This window comes from Sturnus vulgaris, chromosome 17 (genome assembly GCF_052056855.1).
Source record: "Sturnus vulgaris isolate bStuVul1 chromosome 17, bStuVul1.hap1, whole genome shotgun sequence".
In the NCBI taxonomy this organism is placed as follows: Eukaryota; Metazoa; Chordata; class Aves; order Passeriformes; family Sturnidae; genus Sturnus; species Sturnus vulgaris.
Genome location: NC_142259.1, coordinates 7,689,515 through 7,709,365, shown reverse-complemented (window position 1 = coordinate 7,709,365; position 19,851 = coordinate 7,689,515). Strand labels below are relative to the sequence as shown.

At 55.3% G+C, this 19,851-nt stretch overlaps 1 protein-coding gene across 1 annotated transcript in view; it reads left to right on the top strand.

Annotated features, from left to right (window-relative positions):
• Positions 1–19,851, top strand: part of NOL4L (nucleolar protein 4 like) — a 63,385-nt gene that overhangs the window by 762 nt on the left and 42,772 nt on the right. The window contains exon 2 of the mRNA XM_014890103.2: positions 16,785–16,940. Within this exon, the coding sequence (XP_014745589.1) occupies positions 16,785–16,940 (156 nt within the window). The remainder of the gene's footprint in view (positions 1–16,784; positions 16,941–19,851) is intronic.

Below are 19,851 nucleotides of genomic sequence, written 5' to 3'. Positions count from 1 at the left end.
CCGCGCCCGCTGCCGTGCACCTGCCCCCGCGGGGGGGCCGCGCCGCCGCCCGGTGCGGGCCCCGCCGCCCCCCCGCCCTGTCCGATCACGTTCGCCCGGCATTTCCCATCCGCCCCACGGCCGGGGACAGGGCTGCAGTCAAGGGCAGCGGGCGGCGGGGAGGGGGCGCCGGCACCCCCGCCCCCCCGCGCCGCCGCCGCGCCCTGCCCGCCCCGCCGCCGCGCCGTGCCGAGCGGAGCGGAGAGGAGAGGAGCGGGGCGAGTCTTGCCGAGCCGAGCGGAGCGGGGCGAGCCCGGCCGCCGCGCTGAGCCCGGCCCCGGCGTCCCGCGGCGCTGCCCGCCCGGCGCGGCCGCCGCAGCCGGTGCCCCGGGGGGTGCGGGCAGCGGCAGAGCCCGGATTAGGGCAGCCCCCCCGCCCGCTCGCGGGCCGCTGTCCCGGGAACTCCCCCGCCGGAGCCTCATTGTTCGGCGCCCGGCCGGGCCGGGGAGCGGGGCACCGGCCGCCGCCTCCCTCCCTCCTCCCGCCGCCGCCCGGGGCTGCCCCGCCGCCCCATTGTTCCCGTCCCGAGCGTGTCCCGCTCCCCGGAGCGGGGGGAAACGCGCAACTTTGGCGGCCCCGGCTCCGCGCAGGGAGCGCCCGGCGGGGCTGCCCCGGCCCCGCGCCCCCCGCCATCCTCCGCGCCCCTCTCCGCCCCGCCGGGACCGCGGGCACCGGAGCGCTCTGGCAGGGATTTTTTTTTCCCCCTGTCCCTCCCCGCCTCTCCCGCTGCTGCTGCTGCTGCCGCTGCTGCTGCTCTGAAGGGTGCAGTGTTTTCTGTGCACACAGACTCCAGCATTGATGTGGCTGGAGGATGCTTCCATTGAGGGCAGCCCATCTGTGGCAAATGCTTCTAAACGCACTATTTACCTCCCATCTGGTCCGCCTGATTATTGGGGGGAGGGGGAAGGGTCATTATTTCTCCCTCTCCCTTCGTGGTGTTCAGAGGCTCCTTTCTTTCTCCCCTCTCAGCCCCCCTCCCCCATGCAATGCCCCAAAAAAATTCTTGGCGATTTTTTTTTTTTTAAGACCTCTTAGCAGCCCTCCTCTATCACTCCCCCTGTGCCAGGATCCCCTGAGGAGGGCAGATTAGGAGCTGTACCCCCTTCCAAAGATCCAGCACTCCATCCCGGGTCCTCTCCATCCAGTCAGCGACTCTATCCCAGATCTTCCAAATGCTGCAGAGTCATGGTACCCCAGAGAGGCCGAGCCAGACTCTCTCGACCCCACTGCTCGCTAGACGCCCCCTCCCCTTTGTCCGGGAGGGAGTCCCGAGGGTCAGCGGCTCAACCAGGCCGGCACAAGCCCGCATATTCCCAAAGGGCCTCTGCACAGATGAAGTTTCAGCGAGGAGCATGCCTAGGCCCCCGCATCTTCCCTGGCAGAGTCCCTGCAGGCTACAGACAGGCGTTACACCCAGGCTCCCCTAAACCAGCAAACACAAGCAGATATATCCTAGGGGACAACTGAATTTTCCAAGGGGCAATACAGCTTATTTCCCAGTGGCTAGATGCCTGACAGATGTTAGGACTGGGAGCACTTTGCAGAGCCACTGCAAAGGGAGACCAGTCATCACAGTCCCCAAAACCTTCCAGAGTGGCGTCTGTCAAAGTTGTTGCCTCCTGCTCCTTTGGTCCTGGCCTCCCTGGCCCCACTGTGCTGCTCTCCGCCAGGAATCCCATGGACCATTTCAGATGGGTGCAGTCAAGAGTTTGGTTTTGCCTGAAGTGGCTCTCAAATTTAGAGATAACTTGTCAGGGATTTTCTTCAGCTCCTTGTAATTCAGTGCTCTCCACATCCTTGGTAGTTTGGGCTGGGTTTGGGGTGTATTTCCTTACTCTCAGGCGCACAGTCAAATAATTCATGAAGCTGATATGAGGCTTTTGCTGGACAGTAACGCCTGGATTCTGGTTTAATGTCTGTTCAGCTGCTTTTCCCAAATACTTCTGGAGCGGTGTTTTGGTTGCTTTCCCCTGGCTGTGCTCCTCAGCAATCTGATCCCGCTCGTCCTGTCTGCTCGCCCTTCCCCGAGCACATCTGCTGGGCGAGCACCGCTCTGGGGATGTCCCCTGCTGCAGGGACAGCGGAGCCCCTACCCCGGGTGCAGTGAGGGGGTGGCGGGGGGTGCGTCCCGCTCTGCTCTCACTGCAGGACGCCACAGGAAATCCGAGGGACCCGGAGGGAAAGCTGGAAAAGAGGTGGTAAAGAGCGCGTAGAGGGCAGCAGTGGGGATAAGATTTCCTTTTCCCTGACAGGGCTGGGGCCACTCCTCCTTGGGAAAATAATAATAATGATAATCCCAAACCCCCAAAATAATCACACCCCCCACCCCCCCAGCAAGCCAGTAGAGCTGTTCCTTTTGGTTTATGCACCCTGAGCTGGTTTGTGTATTTTCTGTGCATCTGTAGTGAAAAATTAATTAACATGTGGTTATTATTTTCTCTCCTGAGTAACTTTCCCTTGCCCTCCTCCAGGCCTCTCATCAGAACAGGCCTAATCAGATTTGGGTGGCTTGAGAGCAGGGACTGTGCACTGAGAAGGGGGCATCTGCCTTAGGTGGTGGTCAGAGCAGATGGTGGTCTTCTCAAAGAATGCACTGGGAATAGGAACAGCAGTGCGGACGGATGTCTGGCACAGAGACTGTTCACATTTCTTTTTCCCAGATGAATGTCCCAAAGATGCTGGACATTTAACACATACAATTAAAAAAGCCCTGTGCAGATAAACACAGGCGGTTAAGCGGTGTAGGACATTGTTGCCTGACAGCCCTATTCACACACGGGCTGGACTGTGCATCCTTTAGGTCAGGGTGTTGGAAAAAAATACACTTAGGCTGTACTGAAAAGGAGGAGGAGGAGGGTATCTTTGTGTGCTGCTGCAGCACAGACAATGGATACAGCCCAAAGTGCTCAGATCTGCCCTTCTTTCCTATGGCTAACACACTCTAAGGTGTGAACCCCCTCGTTATGCGTGGGCTGGACCGAATCCTGGCACTGGATGGGCAGCACTCATCCTTCTCCCCAGCTTTGCTAAGAACTGTGGGAGAATTTGTCCGTGACAAGGTGCTAAGATGCAGTTCATTATAATCTCCTGTCCCTCTTGTCCTAAGCGTTTAGCATCATTTAGACAGTGTTTCCCAGACAAACGTGGAGCGAGATGGAGCCACAGTGCAGGGAAATGGACAGCACTCGGTGACAACCGGCGGAGCAGATGGCTGTGGCCGGAGCAGCGGGTGTGCAGGGGAGGGTTCTCCTCAGACTTGGGCTCGGGCGTTAGCTGCTCTCTAAATCGATGCTGTACTTGGCCGTGTGTGGTAGGAGCTTGTCACAACTCCGGCGTGGCGGCCAGGACAGATTCGTGCTGGCAGGCCGTGATGCAGGCTGGGGGGCTGCGGGATGAGCAGGGGAAGCCTGGTGTCAGCCCGGCCCTTCGGGGGCTGTGCAGAGCCGTGGGGACCAGGCAGGCTCTGCAGCACTGCCCACGTTTGATTCTGCTTTGCTGCTCTCTCCCCGTCCCCCGCAGCACTGACATGAGGCTCTGGGGCTCTGTAGGCATCACGAACAGGATGAGGGCATTGCTCCAGTGGGTTGCTGCTGTTGTACAGGTACAGTTCACCTGTCCCAGCTCCCCTGGAACCAGATATTCAAAATTATTTCACGATCGTGCCCGGTGAAACTCACCCGAGGAACGATGCTCGGGCCGGGGGAGCACTGGAAATACAATTGGCGAGCCCAAAATGCAGAAAGGATGGAGGCTTTCATGGACAGCAGGAAAACTATCCCACGGGACAGCGGATAAATCTCACAGCACAGCCTATCCTTAAAATCATTTTAGCTCCAGAGACAGGGAGTGTTGTGCTGTGCAAGCTGCGGTGCCAGGCCGTGGGACAGCACAGCACAGTGGCAGAATGCCGGAGCTGAGGAGCCGGGCATGTCAGAAAGATGCTGCTCCAACAGCTCATAGAGGCTACATTTTTCCTGATACAAGTACCCTTCAATGACCATATTCAGTGCCCCAAAAAGCTGCACATCTATAACCTCTAAGAACATCAGTCAACAGAAGGTTTTCACGGCGTGAATAACCACTCAGACTTTCTGGGGACTTCAAGTGATAAAAAAAATAAATCAAGACCATTCAGAAGAGCCTTAGACAAGGCAGATGGGCCTGAGGGTATTATCTGAGAAATTGTCTATTACTCCCATTGCACCAGCCTTACTTAGAGCATGCAGAGCTTTCACCTGTGGCAAGATCCCACCCTGAGCACACAGGGCAGCATCAGCTTTTCCAAGGAGTGGAACCAATGCTAGGTTTACATTTAAATGTGCCCTTAGGAGACTGGAATAATTCTGGCCTGGGTGCATGGTCCCATTCAACCCCATCTAAAGAAAATCTCCCACATTAGCATCCCCTCCAGATTCAGCTCCATGTTTGCACATCAGTCACAGATTTTACATTCTGAAGCTGCTTGTGGTAAGAGTCAGAGAGAGCAGTGACACCCAATCCCCTGGGCCCAAGAGCTGGCTTAGGCTCACCAGGCAGTAGCTAAAGCCTTAGTAAGGTGAATTTAAAGAGCTCTGATGATTTGCAGTTACACAGACTGGCAGAATGAAGTTCCTCGCTGCTGGGAGCAGGAGATCTGGCAGCAAAGCCCACTCCCTGCTAACTCCCACCCTTTCACTGAAGCCACTTCTAAGGATAAGGGGGAAACTAGCATCTTATTAAGTCCTTGCTTAATTTCTGCCAAGCCTACAAGCCTGATTAAAGGCAGTCCCACTGTGGTCATTAGTACCATGTCCCAGCCCCAGAGATGCCACCATCCCAGCCATCCTCATCCTTGGGTGCTGGCTTCTGACACCAGTACTTGTGAGACCTGGAGCTACATCAGCAAATGTTCCAGTTCCCAATACATGTCTGACCAAATAGTTTCTGAAAAAATAACTCCATGCCATCTACACTACACATCCTACATTATTCCAGAAGGAGGCATGGCATTGCTGATCCCAGAGGAGAAGTGTTTTTCGGATAACATTTATCTGAAAGTTATCTCCTTCACCTACAGTTGTTTTCATATTTGTAATTCTCAGATGGTGTCACTCAGCAGAAGGTCCAAAAGCAAACAACCAAAGCATAGCTCTGCCAGGCCTTGGTCAATGAGGCTGAAATGGAAAGAACTCCAGGTCTGACAAGGGGCAGTTGTTCCCACACTCCAGGTTATGTCCCACCTTTGCACAGGAAGAGGGTCCAAGCACTCAGGGCCTAGTTAATGAGGAGCAGAGAGGACTGGATATAAGGACAGTACATGGCTGTTCTCAGCTCTTCTCGTGGGTCATTGCTCAGAGGGGCTTGCTCTGACTACAGGCAGAAGGGGGAATTCAATCACTGACTAAAATATGCAGCAGAACCTAGAGAGGCAGCCACAGTTCTTTAGTGGGAACTTTCTCAGGTCCATTCTCAGCAAAAATCTCCTTCTGATACAACTTGTTCAGTTTTAGTTTTATCATTATGTTAGGCTTGATATGAGCAGTCTGTGAAATGATACTGTGGACAAGCAAATGGCAGGGAAAGCCCAGGGGTGTGGAGGAGCATTGGTGGAGTGTCCATCCACTGGCCTGGCCGGCATGGATGCTCTGGCATTGCTATGACAGAGGGATGAATATTAATATCTCTTTCTTTAGTGCAAATTATTAATTATCTTTCCCTGATCTCATATCAGCTGTGCCCACCTCTAAAGAATCACATTGAGAAAAGGCCAGAGCCACCCCTTGAGCTTCAGTGTCTGGTTTAATTAGCTGATTGTAGCAAGGGCGGGTACCTGTTGGCCAAAATCATTGTCTTTGTTGGAAAGCTACTGACTTCTACTTTTATGGCTGGTGCCAAAGAATAGCAATTTACTTGAGGAGAAATAACTGCAGAGAGTCTGTGCTGTGTGTGAGAGCAGAGAGCAGAGCAGAGATTTGGGTAACAGTGTCCATGTCTGAGGTTAAGGCAGCAGCCTCTGGAAGTGGAGTGGAGGCTGGTTGTGTCTTCCTGGCACGGTGCAGGGCCCTCCACGGAGTGACATCCAGGAAGACAATGCTGTGTGAGTGGTTTCTCTCTGTCCTTGCTCTGCTTTGGCTTGGCAGCCCCAGAGGATGTATTTCCCTTCCAACAGACGGGCAAAGGCTCTGATGGATTTGCTCCTCACCAAGAGGGAGGGAGTGCTCTGGAAAAGATGGGGTCACTCAATCTCTGTGGCTCAAGTTCAGGCTTTCCAGTTGGTAGTGGGTTGCTTTTATGGAAGTGTTTGGGCTAAGAATCCAAACTCACCAGGACCACCCTCCCCCCCCCCCCCCAAAAAAAAAGGAGACTAAAGTTTGGGACTCTTCTCTTGGCTTGCATTTGAAGGAGGGATCTCAAAGCAAATACCGAGTCATCCACTCATCCACACTGTGGTGACATCCAAAACCTTCTGGATGTCAGTGCTGCAGGTACCACCCACACTGGTTCCCAGGTGCTGCAGGGTGTTCCAGTTTGCAGTCTCACAGCGCGGGGACAAGCAGACAGTCCAGGGTCCCTTGGGGATGCTTTTGGGTTTGTCGTTTCCATCCTCAGTCTGCGGGCTGGTCCTGTGGCTCCCAGAGCTGGGAGGAGGCAGGGAGGAGGCCTGCCTGCTCCCGCTCACCTGCGCCGGGCGTTTGGATCCGGCAGAAAGCCCTTGAGCTGGTGACAAAGGTCTGGATGTGGGCTGGAAAGTACAGTCCTGTCTCTTAGCAACTGGTTCCTACCTCTGAGCTCTCGGAGCCGTGTGTGGGACAGAGAGCATCAGTCACGCTCCCGCTGCCGCAGCAGCGACGCGCCGAGGAGGGGATGGGGGATCAGGCCGGCTCCAGCCACCGCCGAGGCGCTTAAAGAAGCTCAAGCATTTCTAGCACAAGCAGTCATCTGTGAGCCCAATCAAAGCTCGGGTTTAATTGCTTTCCTCGTGCCCTTCTCTGCCCGGCCAGCGGGCGCCGATTGGCTGCGGCAATGGTGCCTGCCGGCACCCAGAGCACCGCACCGGGGTGGGGACGGCAAAGGGAGGAGGGACAGAGAGGACACAGCCCGTGTATTTCTAGAAAAATTAGGTGTCCTCGGGTCCTCCCCTGAACTCCTCCGCAGGGCACCTGGGAATCCCCGTCCATTTGCATGGTTGTTTTCCCTCTCAGCGCTCGCTCTGCTGTTTCACCCTCGTGTTTCCTCTCCCAGCCCAAAGCAGCTCCTCTCTGGTGTGCGTTTCTCAGGGCCTCCCTTGCCAGCACTGTTTCATAAACATTTGCACGAATCCTCTGCTTTGTCCTCCTAATTAACCGTCCAATTGGCCCCCAATGGAGCCTTCACCTCTCCTGTGAAGATCCTGCTTGCAGAGATTATAACCTGTCAGCTGCCAATTTATTCCTCACACAGAGGGCAGGTTGTATTAATTGTCTGCCTTCCCTGCCCCGCTTGCTTTGCCCCCTTTCCTCTGCTCCCAAAAGCATCCCTGTTTGGAGACACAGACTCACAAAAGACCAGGGAGAGCCAGATGTGAGGCCACTCCATATGCCCCATGTGTCCAGCCTGCAGTGATGTGGCACTGAGATCAGATGTGATGGGATGAAGTGTCATACCTAGGAGAGGGATCTCTGCGGATGGATTACCACAACAGTGTTTAAAATCATGCTTGACTTCTGCTCCCCCCACACGTAGTCTCAGTTAAGAGCTCAAAAATATTACACTTGGTCATCCCAGGTCAGTGGAGAATTGTTCCTGGGCTTATCTACAAGTCCAAGTTTGGTTTTGGAAGGGTTGGGGTTCAGGTAGAGTGGTTATGATGGTCACAAATCAGAATACAAAGGGGTTTACCTGAATGCAAGGGGAGAAGAAACAGAGTTCCGTCTATGTGTGTCTCCTGTGGCCCCTGCCTGACTCCCAGTATAGGACCCTTCAGCTTTGCAGAGCCAGAGCCCAGGATAAATACAAGTGCCTGCTCTCATTGAGGGCAGTGGACATCTGTTTTCCTGGGTTCTCATGTTGGGAAACGGTGTAATGGAGTCAGTCCAGCATGACCCTCCATAATATCCCCATTTCCTGAACCCACAGTGGGCTCATGGGGAGCAGACGTGGTGGTGCTTGGCTGTGGCAATCAGCGTTTCCAGGCTCCAGCATCAGGGCCAGGCTATACTGAAGCCATTGTGGTGTGGTGCAGCTCAATCGCTGCCGTGCCCTGACCTGGAGAGGAGGCTGGTTTGGAAGGGGAGGGCGCGCAGGCCTTTTACCCCCCTGCAACATCCGCTGAGCTGTCAGCATTTCCCTAGAGGCATATCACACTGTTCCTGTGGGAGTCTCTGACAGTGGCCCACATACTGGGAACTGCCAGGGCACAGAGAGCTGGCACTGGGATGCCACACATCCAGGGCTCAGCCTCTTACCCCTGCCTGACCTTGATTCACTGTAGCATCATTTGTAACTGATTTTACATAATTTTTCTTACCACTGACGAGCTGAACTGCTGCTGCTCTGTATCTCCTCCTCCTCAGTTTCATTTTGACATCACCACGTTCTCACTGTAGGTGTGATGATGTCACCTGGCTGCCCTGACACTGCTGGGTCTATTCCTAGGCATAGAGGGGTCACCTTGCTGTGACAGGTCATCTCATCACTTCTACAGTGCCTTGGCCCCCCTCTGACTCAAAGGATTTTGCTTTGGTCGTGATTTTTATTAGATTAGTGCTTGATGCTGGGGAGATCGCTCACAGTGATAAGTTACTTCAAGGAAGAGCCACCTCTAGTCATGTTCTGAGTTTGTATTCCAGCTACATATTTTCAATGTTCTTTAGATTCCTAGTTTTATATTTTCATCAGGATGCCTTGGAATATAAAAACTCTTCTGATTGTAAATGCACTTTACCACTATTTCCCCCCCCCCCTTTTTTCCCTTCTGATAGCATTCTCCCCCAAATCACCTAAACCAAGATCCAAATAACATTAAGAAATCACTGCCCACCTTTGCAGATATATTTTTTAGAAACCACCAAACTCACATTTTAGAATCATAGAATCCTAGAAGGGTTTGGGTGGGAATGGACCTTAAGGATCATCTTGTTCCAACTGGCTGCCATGGGCAGGGAGACCTTAAACTAGACCAGATTGCTCCAAGCCCTGTCCAATCTGACCTTGAACACTTGCAGTGGCAGAGCATCCACAGTTCCTCTGTGCAAACCCTGCCTATTTCAAAATAGTAAGAAAGACTGCAACATTATAATTATGTCCAGAAAATAATGCTCGTGATCTCTTCCCTGTTGGCACTTCTGCAAAGGTCCTGCACACCTCGGAGAGGAGGGTGATGCTCACCAGCTGACAGGGAGTGGGAAGTTCACAGCCCCAGGGAGCAATTTCCCAGGAAGGTCAGTCAGGTGCTCCACTCACAAGACTGCAGCAACTTTTGTCACCAAATCCAAGTGAAACAGTGGTCCAGCAGCAGCTCGGGCTGCCCCACAGCACCCAGAATTTTGTTATCCCTGTAAGAGCCAGCTCCCCCTCACTCCCGGCCAGCAGGTGCAGGGTCACATTTATTGGGGAGCACTGAGCTTGCCTCTGCCTGCCAGATCCAGCTGCTCCTGCGGCTTCCCCGCCAGCACACAGCCTGGTGCTGGCGCAGGGAGGCAGCTCTGCTCTCTTGTGCTGTGCAAAATGTCCTCTGCCTCCCAGGCAGAGCAGGCATCCAAGGAGCCTCTAAGCAGGCATCTGAGCACGAATTTCTTCCTGCCGGGCTTCTCCCCTGTCCTTCAGGCACCCCGGGATGGATGGCAGCCCAATCCCCAGCCACCCACCAGACCCCAAGTACACCTCCCTTTGGCACCCTGCACCTGGGCTCTCTCCACAGCTGGAGGCAGGGCTGCCATTTCTAGGCTCGCCCCTCCCAGGCTGCTCTGTTTTCATTCCCAGGCCTGGGAGCCAGGAGAGGAATAAGCTGAGGTCAGAGCAAAGGCCTGGACCCATCCCCGTGGCTCAGCTGCGGCAGCTGAAAGAGCGGTTTGCTCTGAAGGGGCGCCTGTGCCCCATAAAGACACACACCTCAGCTGTGTTTGCCAGCTAAAAATAAAGCACCCGGCTCCCCTCATGAGGAAGTGTTTACTTTGAGGAAAAAAAAAGTATTGTGTACAGTTCTGGGTAGAGAAACAATGTGAATGCCCCCAGTCTCAGCCTGAGTCAGAACAGAGCGTCAGGAAAATTATTTCTTCTTGTGCCTCAGTTTTCCCGGGAGAAATGGGTCCTCTTGGGCCAGAGGGATGCTCAGCTGCTCAGGAGGGCTGGGGCTGTTTTCACTGCAGTGAGTGGAGCTGGAGCTCTAAGTGCAGGATGGGGCTTCGTGTTTGCTTGGTGCAACAAGACACAACACGAAATGCTCAGCACAGGGAAGCACCATCAGCATTTTAGCAACTGCTTTTCTCTCATTTTTCAACTAGAAATGATCAGAAAAATTTCCTAGCAAAATATTTCCAGGAGAAAAAAGAGCAAAATCTGTCAGTCACAGCATTTCCCATGGTCTTCTTGTGGGTTCTTTTATTATGAGCAATACAGCTGATACTGTTTTCAGCCCAGTGTCCCCCTGGTGCCTATTTCTAAGGCATGCACTGTGCCCGTGGCATGAGGGGCAAGAGGAAGAGGGAAGTTCGAGGAATCTAGCTCCTCTTTCTCCTCGCAGCATTAGCAGAGGGAGCCTGCTGTGGTTTAACATATCCCCCGCAAAAGCTGCTTTCATCCTACACCTAAATACCATGAGGAGTGAACTTCCTAAAGCCCTGGAGAAGTCTAAATATAGAAGCCAATCAAGGGCTGACTTCCCAGAGATGAGAAGTACCAAGAACAGTTTCTTGATCAAAAGTTGTAAGAGTCCATATTGAAATAAAACGTCCGTTTTGGTGCTGAAGCCTGTGCAGGAGGAGTAGTTGCAGAGGTGGGCTGTGGGCTGTGGGCTGAAGGTGGCCACAGAACCAGCACGGGTGGACACTGGGAGGCCATGGGCTGCCCAGGGGGATGGTCTAGAGGAATCACATTGTTCAGAGGAAATGTTTCCTTGTAAGGGTGGTGAGATATTGGCACAGGCTGTCCAGAGAAGCTGTGGCTGCCCCATTCCTGGAAGTGTTCAAGGCCAGGTTGGATGGGACTTGGAGAAATCTGCTCTAGTGAAAGGTGTACCTGCCCATGGCAGAGGGATTGGAACTAGATGGTTTTTAAGGTCCCTCCTAATCTAAACCATTTCATGTTTCTATGATCTCTGGAGCACCTGAGGTGAATTCTCTGGCATCATGGCAGGATTGCATCCCATCCTGTATGTCACAGTTTCTGATCCCAGTAGGTCCCAACTGCTTTGCCCTGTGCATGTCTAGTCCCTGGTCCATTTTTGTCAGAAGACCAAAAATTCCCTCAGAACAAAATACAACTTTAAGAAAAGAGGAAAGAGCAGCATAGTGCTCAGATAAAACCCAGACCCCACTTTTGCTCATCTCAAAAAAGAGATTCTCCTTTATACAGCAGAAGGAACCACCCAGGGCTGGAAGAAAGGGTGAGGGATAGGTGTGTGCCACAGGAATGTCACTGCTGGTGGTGTAGGCTGGAGAACCCACAGTCATGCCATGGGGTGACTCCAGCATGGGACAAGAGAACTCTGATACTGACCTGGCTGGGGACAGTGGCTGTGTCCCACAGCCAGCAGCTGCTGGAGCAGAGCAAGTGACGTGGCCTGTCTCTGTGTACAAGGGAGGTGACCTTGAGGGACAGCTCGATACGGCTGGCCCCAAACATCCAGCTCGGCTGTCCCAGGGATGAGGGTGACAGTGGCCCTTCCAGCCAGCAGCAGGAAATTAGTTTAACGTGCGACTCTGTACTGGGGCGGGGAGATGCTGTGGTTCGGAGATACAGAAGGGAACGCTTTCATGTGGGAAGCGCAAGGAGAGGCGAGGGCAGAGGGTCTGCTCCCAGGCAGAGAGCAGAACACAGCCATTATCAGGCAGGGCTCTGCTGGCAGGAAGCGGCTTTTGACTCACAGGAAGCTGAATTCGGCTGGTATCAGCCCCTGGCGTGAGGGCCAGGGCAGTGTTTTATCTGCCGTTGAGCACAGCAGATGGGGAAGCAGTCGGCACTCCCTCCCATCCCACTCCAGCAGTCCCAGGCTGATGGCCCTCCAGCATAACCCCTTTGGAAAAGGGATGCTTCCCTGCAGAGCTGTGAAGCGGGGTAATTTCCTGGGCCCCAGGAGTACTGCCAGTCCCACCAGAGAAGGCAGATATTGCCCTGTCAGCCAGTGCAAAGGCTAAGAGCCTCCAGGCTGCTGAGCCCAGAACGGGCAGTTTCCAGTTTCTCTGGCAGTGTCTACCCCAGTCAGTCTGAAGAGGAGCTGGGAGCATGCAGGCTTTGGAGAGCTCCGGTTAAATGCTCCCAGATTCTCCCAAACCCAAGTCCAAGTTGGGGAAGGGGTTGCAGGGTTGAGAAGTCCTGTGCCTGAAGCCTGCTGTCATCCCTTGGCCTCCCTGGAGTCTGGTTTCGCTGGGGTGGTGGCAGCTCACCAGGGCTTGTGGTGGAGGTCACCGCAGGCAGCAGGGACTGGATCAGGTGGCAGCTGCTGGTCACAGATCTGCTGCCCCACAGAAAACAGGGCTAGCTCATCAGTGCTACAATTTGGCTGTGAACATCTCCCATTATGGCAGTTTTCACACCCAGGCCAGGCTGCTGAGGGATGGCCATAGGGGCTGGTGGAGACACAGCAGGTGTCTGGGAGCAGAGGGAACTGGGTGGGTGGAGGAGGCCGGCCATGGAGATGTGTGGGTGCTGCTGCCAGGCTCCAAGGCAGGACCAGGCTGTGTAGGAGCGATGGTTGGTCCATGTGGGAACATGGCAGAGCTGTGTGGGAGCATGGCAGAGCTATGGGAACCACGACAGGACTGTGGGAGCCACGGCAGGAATGTGGGAGCCATGGCAGAGCTAAGAGAACCATGGCAGGACTGTGGGAGCCGTGGCAGGGCTGTGTGGGAGCATGGCAGGGCTGTGTGGGAGCCATGGCAGGGCTGTGTGGGAGCATGGCAGGTCCTTGAGGGAGCCAGGGCAGGCCCATGAGGGGGTGTGGCGGGGCTGAGGGAGCGCGGCAGGGCTGCAGTGGGGCTGGAGAGGTGAGCCGAGCTCCGTCGGGATGGCGGTGCCTGGGGCTGGCAGGAACCCGCCCCGGACTCTGCCCCTGCCCGCCCGTCCCAGGCTCGGCGAGGTCCCCGCCGCCGCCGGTGCCTGCCCCGGGCCGGTCCGAGCCGGGCGGGGCGCGGGGGCAGCGGGCGCGGGGCGGCGGGCCCGGGGGAGCGGATTACCGCCGGTTGCCGTGGTTACCCGCTACCTGCCGGCGGGCCCCAGCCCGGCCTGGGCGGGGGGGCTCGCCCGGCCCTGCCTCCCTCCCTCCCTCCCTCCCTCCCCGCCGCAGCAGATGTCACCCCGCGCCGCCGCTCGGGGCTGCCCGGGCGCTGCCCGTCCCCTCCCGCTGCACCGCCCCCGTCCCGGGCCGGGCGGGGGCCGAGCGTGCCCGGGGCGGCTGCCGAGAACAAAGGTGCCGGGGCTGGGCGCTGGCAGCGCCATGGCCGGTCCCCGGCCCTAGGAAGCTCTGCCCGGCCCGTGGCGCACCCGGGACAGCGCTGCCTGAAATGGCTGTCGCCGCTCTGGGCCGGGCACGGGAGGGGACCGCGGCCCGCAGAGGCGCCTCCCGGCACAGATTGTGCTGGAGGCGGCCGGGGCCGGCGGGGTGGAGCAGGGACAGAGGATGTGCAGGGGCAGCGAGGCCCAGGAGAGTGGTCCTAGGGCATAGGGTCCCGGGGCTACGGATGCTCAGAGACGTGGAACTAGAGGACGTGGGGAAGACAAAGGACACTAGGGAGGAAAAAAGACCTGATGGAGGAGAGGAAATGAGAGGAGAGAGTGCTCACAGCTCTGGGAAGGTGGGGACGATAAGAGGAGAGTGGGGGGGTGTGAGAACTGTGGGGCACGGTACACAGAGACAGAGAAGGAGAGACTGGGAAGGAGGAGAAACAGACCGGCGCTGGGCAAATATAGGAGAAAGGAGGACGGCTGGAAGGTGGCAGAGGGAATCCTCAGTACCTGAAATGCCACCCACTTCCTCTGTAAAGGCTGAGCTTTGCTCCTGAAATATTTTACTCCTTGAGGGGGCAGGTGACTTCCAATAAAGCCCCAACACCAGGACAGGGTAAAAGCATCCCTTCTTCCCGTTCTGCTTTCCAACTGAATTTTTATTGCTATTTAAACCTGAGGGGTTTTTAAGCCTTTCTGAGATATTATGGGCTCTGACTCATGCCTTGAATACTGGTGAGCAATGCTGGGTGTGGAAGGAGGAACCCGAGGGGCGTGGGCCCCTCGGAGAGGTACTCTATAGCACACGTGTCCTCTTAAATCCTAGGTCAACATTTGGGTATATTGCCAGATATAAACCTCCCTAATCCTGGAGGCACTGACTTGATACAGCTTCTTATACCCAGTGGCTTTGATACTGCTTGCATCTCACCTGCTTCCCAAAACTAAATAATCATCACGGGGAGAGCAGTCACAAGGCTGAGGAGGGGATGGAGAGACGCAAGGAGTCAGGGGAGGATCGCTGCGGGGAGTGGGATGCTGAGGAGGCAGCTCCGGCATCCGGCATCCAGCCGGGGTAGAGAGGAGAGCGCTGCTGGGTGTGAAGGGAGGCTGTAGCAATGCCCAGACCCTGAGGTTACCTTCACTGCATTCCTTCTGAAAGCGGGGAGGAAACAGGGACCTGCTGGCCGTGCAGGGAGGAGGATATTAGCTGGCTGGAAACAGTGATTTGCATACAGGGTTGGTTACAGCCTTAATTTTGAGGGCTCTGCTTGTTAGATCTGACTGTGCTTTTCCCCTGCTGCATTTTCCTTTGTCCTGTTTCTGTAATTATCCTCATTTCAACCCTGCTCTGAGGATTATTGGTCAGTAGGAAGCCTCCTAATGCCCGCTCCTCCTTGGCAGGGGAATACCCATGCCCTCGATTAAACTGAAACTCTCTGAACGGTGACAGAAGAAATTAGATCTATATTCCTCAAAGATACTCCCTGGGGCGAAGTTTCCCGACCCCCACCACGCAGCCCTGCCACCCTGCCCCTTGTGTTCACTCTCAATATTCTCTTTGTTACAGCCACCTTCAGACCCGGCTTGGGGCTCCCCGGGGATGGCAGAGGTGGTTTGTGTTGGAAAATCCTCGTGTCCGTGTCCCGGGTGAGCTCAGCGAGCGTCCCGCTGCAGCCTGTGCCCAGGACAGGCAGTCTCTGTTCTGAAATTGGGGTGAGGAGCCAACTCTAATAGGCAGCGTTGTACATTAAATGACTGCTCCTCTGAGATGTTGGGTAGCTTTAGCAGAAGGTGGGCCCACTAAGTGATTGATTTTTGAGAGCCCCTTCACTGGTGGCTTAAAGAAAGCATTTATTCAATCTATAGACTGTGTAAGATACACAGAGCCCAACCAAGGATAACACAAATGCAGGTTAGGAGACTGGGTGTTCCCTTTGCGCACAGACCCCTGCCAGACCCTGCTCACAGCTCCCTGCCAGCCTCTGCCTGCCCTCAGGGATGTGTGAATGCACGTGAAAAAGATAGTTTGCAGGTCACTTAGATGTGCAGGTTGCTGCTTAGCAGCCTGGTAGATACCCACTGGACAATATTCATGCATTCCTTTTGGAAAGCAGCCCTTAAAGGGATGCTATATATACAGCATCTATATATATATCTATATTTATGGATATATACATAAAATATTTTAAAATTTTTTTTTGTCTATGCAAAAATGGCTTTTTTTTTTTTCCAAGGAGCAAGCTAAGTGACCTCTCAAAGCTTGGCCCTTTCTCAGTCCCCCCTGCCATTACAGTAGCCACTGACCACCTCCTACTAGCCCTTCCTGCTCTGGTGCTTTGTGCCGAATGGTGATAGCAGCTGCCGGGTCCCAGAGGCTGCCTCCCCTTCCCACGGCATACCCTGCCAGTGTGAGCTGACACCGTTGGTGCCAGTCAGCTCGGAGGAGCACTGCTCCCCACACTTCCCACTCCCATCAGTCTGTCACCACTGTCGTGTGGCAGAATTACTGCCTCCTGCTCTCCAGCACATCCGAACACACAAAGAGCTGTGCTGCTGCTGCCAGCGCTCAGCTGCTCTGCGTCTGTGAGAGGGAGGGAGCCTTGGAAAGGTCAGTGCAGGGAAGGAGGGGATGCTGGCTCCTTCCTTTAGGGGCTGTATCCTGGCATCACAGTGAAACCTTGTCCTGCTGGCTGAACCATGTCCATGGGGACTGCAGCCAGCAAGAGTACCTCACATCTCAGGGCTTCCCAGGATGGTTTAGCACCGTGTACAGGTCTAAAGACCTTCCCCTGCCTGTTCCCCACCTAGCAAAACCATCCCACATTACGGAAATTGAATTTCTTGATCAGTTGTCACTCCACTCTGGACTCTTCCCTTGTTTTTATTCCTGGCCCAATTTCATTGCCAGCTTTAGCAGCACAACAGCAGCAGCCGCCACTGCCCTGGCTACAGTAGGATCCTCCCTGAAGCGATGTTTAATTTATCCCCCACATCCCCCATGCCCAAGGCAGCCCGAGGCAGGAGCACCGCCACTCTGCCCCCTCCAACCGCATTAGCCCCGGGCCGATCTCGTCACCCCTGTCACCCATCGCTGACACTAACTCAACTTGCCTGCACTGTTGTAGGGGGCAGATGGACTGTCGGAGCCCGAGGGCATCTCTCTGAAACGCGTGGCTGTGGTGGAAGATTTCTTTGACATCATCTACTCGATGCATGTGGAAAGCTCGTCGGAGCCGGGCAAAGCACCCAAACATGCCGGGCAGAAGAAAACCTACCGAGCGGTGAGAGTCCCCCCGTGCCCCGGGCAGGGAGGGCACTGGAGCGGAGGGGCTGCAGGAGGGAGAGTCCCTTGGGAATGGGGATGACAGGGCAGGTAGAAGCAGAGCCACTGGCGGGAGGCAGAGACGAGGCAGAGCCCAGTGTGCCTGTGCGGGGAGGCGTGAGGAAGGAGGGGTTTAAAGGCAGAGCAGCTGTGCTCGGGGACGGGAATCCAGGCTGCAGCGGCAGCACAGCGCGGCTGCTGGGAGAGGAGAGAGCAAGGGAATCATACAAAGACACTGTGCATGTCTGAAGGGAAAAGGAAGAGAAATCCTCAGTATTAATGATAGACGAGGAAATGTTTATCCAGTCTCTTGCATGCTCTGGGTCATCTGCCTCCCTGTCTCACTCAGCCAGAGGGAAATGTCTCGTGGGAGCCTTGAAGGTCAGGAGCAGTCAGAAAGGGGGACTGGGGCATGGCCGTGGCCTTCCCCTCCTCTCCAGCCCATCCTGGGTCTCCTCAGTTACAAAATGGAGGCAGGCACCAAGCTAAGTCTTGTCTTGGTTCCTTGGTTCTATGGATGCCAAGAACCGGCTCTATCCATCCTGAAACACCACTCTAGTTAGGTCAGGAATAATTTAGCTTGAAGTGTGCTTCTCCAGGGAGCTTGCTGTTTCTCCTGACTCTGCACAGCCCTTCGATGCAAACATTTAGGCTCTCCTTTTACAGGAAGAGCTGAATTTACTGTCCAAACCCAAGCTACTCCCTTGAATCCCACAGCCCTAAGGACCAGGTCGCTTAGAGACAGGAGTGGCTTGCTGGCAGCTCATCTCTCTGGTGTATACAATGTCTCAGAGAGGTCTTTGCAGACTGCCCTCCTCTCCAGGATGATGCCTGAGGTTCTGCACAGCTCAGTGTGCTAACAGACTCAGCATAGGGTTGGAGTCTGTCCTGCCTGCCTGTGTCCGTGCTCCATCCACGCTGTGGTGCTGGCAGTGCTGGTGAGGCAGCCTAGTGCCCTGCAGACTCCCACATGTGTTGGGGGTCCCCAGGGAGTAGGGCTCTGCACACAGAGCTCATGGCATCGCTTCCTGCCCTGAGCACTCCAGTCCTGCCCCTGCAGCAGAGCGTGGGGAGTGGCCTGGGGCACGCACTGACCCTCCCTGGCTGGGGGCAAGTGACCTTTCTGTGGTCCAGGGGGGGCAGCCTCACCAGCATGACCACAATTCAAAAACTTTCTGCTCATTTCCCCAGCAGACCACTCCGACCCTTCCCTAATTCCTTCAATTCATCTCTCTGGAGGACTAATCTGTGCCCTGCACAGCCCCAGGGGAGCAGGCTGGATCCGTCTGTTTTCCCAGGCCTGCTCACAGCAGTCAGAGAGCTTCACGCTCCACCCCTCATCTCCCTCTTGAGCTGAGATCATCACATTAGCAGCGTGTATCCCCTCCTGACCTGGCAGGACGCTGCTGGCTGGGCTGCCCAGCCTCTCTCCTGCCCTCGCTCCTGCCCTTGCTCCCCGGAGCGCCTTTGTAGCCTGAGCTGGAAGGTGAAATGGTGCAGAGCACACGCCACGCCTGGTACGGGTGCACAAAGGGACGCTGCTGGGTGGCCAGCTGGGAGGCTCCAGGGTCCTCTGCCTCCTTCTCCCTGCTCCCTTTCCCCACCGCTTCTGATTAGAGACACTGGAGAGTTTGCCCTTGTCCATGACCTCTGGAGGGAGGCAATCAGAAAGGGAGTTTGGATGGGAGATAACTCATCAAGGAAGCTGTCTGCTCTGCAGAGCATCAAATCAGCTGAGAAATAACAACTGTATCACTAAAATTAGCTGAACATTTGCAGCAGAGACTGTGGGCTTGCTGGAGCAAAAGAGGCAGGGAGATGGCTGAGCCCGGCGGGCAGCACGCGGGGACAGTTCCCTGCCTGCGACATCACACCACGGCTGCCACCAGCAATTTTCAGGCCCCTCATTTCAGCGTTTCTGCGGGAATCCCTTGTGCTTGTGCATCGATAAATATCGCACAGAGGCGAAGACTGAGCTGGCATCCACTCGGCCACAACAGAGCTCGCTGGGGCTGCAGCTAAACAGGAGGAGAATCCCATGAGGACCAGGCACTGCAGCCTCCATTTGAGCGCTGGGACAAGGTCCCCGCCTGAACTTTCCACCCATCTGGCATTCTGTGTGTGTGAAAGCCCGGGCTCTGCTGCCGCGCAGTGGAGATGGATGCGGCTCCTTTCCACCGCAGAGCCGGGCACGGCGCTGCCTTAGCCATGATCCAGCAAAGCCTCTGCCCCTGCCCCGCTGCTCTGCTTCTAGAACAGCACCTCCTCAGGGTAGAAAAATGCTTGGAATGTAGGTATTTTTGCATTTAATGTGATCTTTTAGAATTTAGGTGTTATTTGTTAACTGTAAGGTAGGAGGACGGTGCCCACCAGCCAGAGGAGGGAGATCAGGACATCCTTGGCTGTCCTCCCAGCTTGGCCCCGTCACCAGCCCTCACCCACGAGGTGTCTGATTGCAGCCCCACTTCCCGTCGTGAGCCCCACTTCTGCCGGGCTCACAGCCCTGAGGACTGGCACAAACAATTGAATTTCTGTCTGCTTTATGACCCCACTTGTAAGTGCTGTGACCCCTGTGGGGGTCACGGCCCCTGGTTTGGGAACCACCGTGCTCGGACAAGTCACTTAGACCAAACAGGATGGGTGATTAACCATAGGAACCAACCCAAAGTAAGAGGTGGGCTCTCCACCTTTTAATGCCTTCCAATTAAGACCAGATGTCTTCCTGGATGATGTTTTAGGCACACCACAAGCCACTGGGCTGCAGGAGAACCTGGGTGAAGTTTCGTGACTTGTGCTGCACGGGTCAGACTCCAAGATTTGATGGTCTTTTATGGCCTTAAAGAAGTCTACATTAAAATGGACTCATTCCT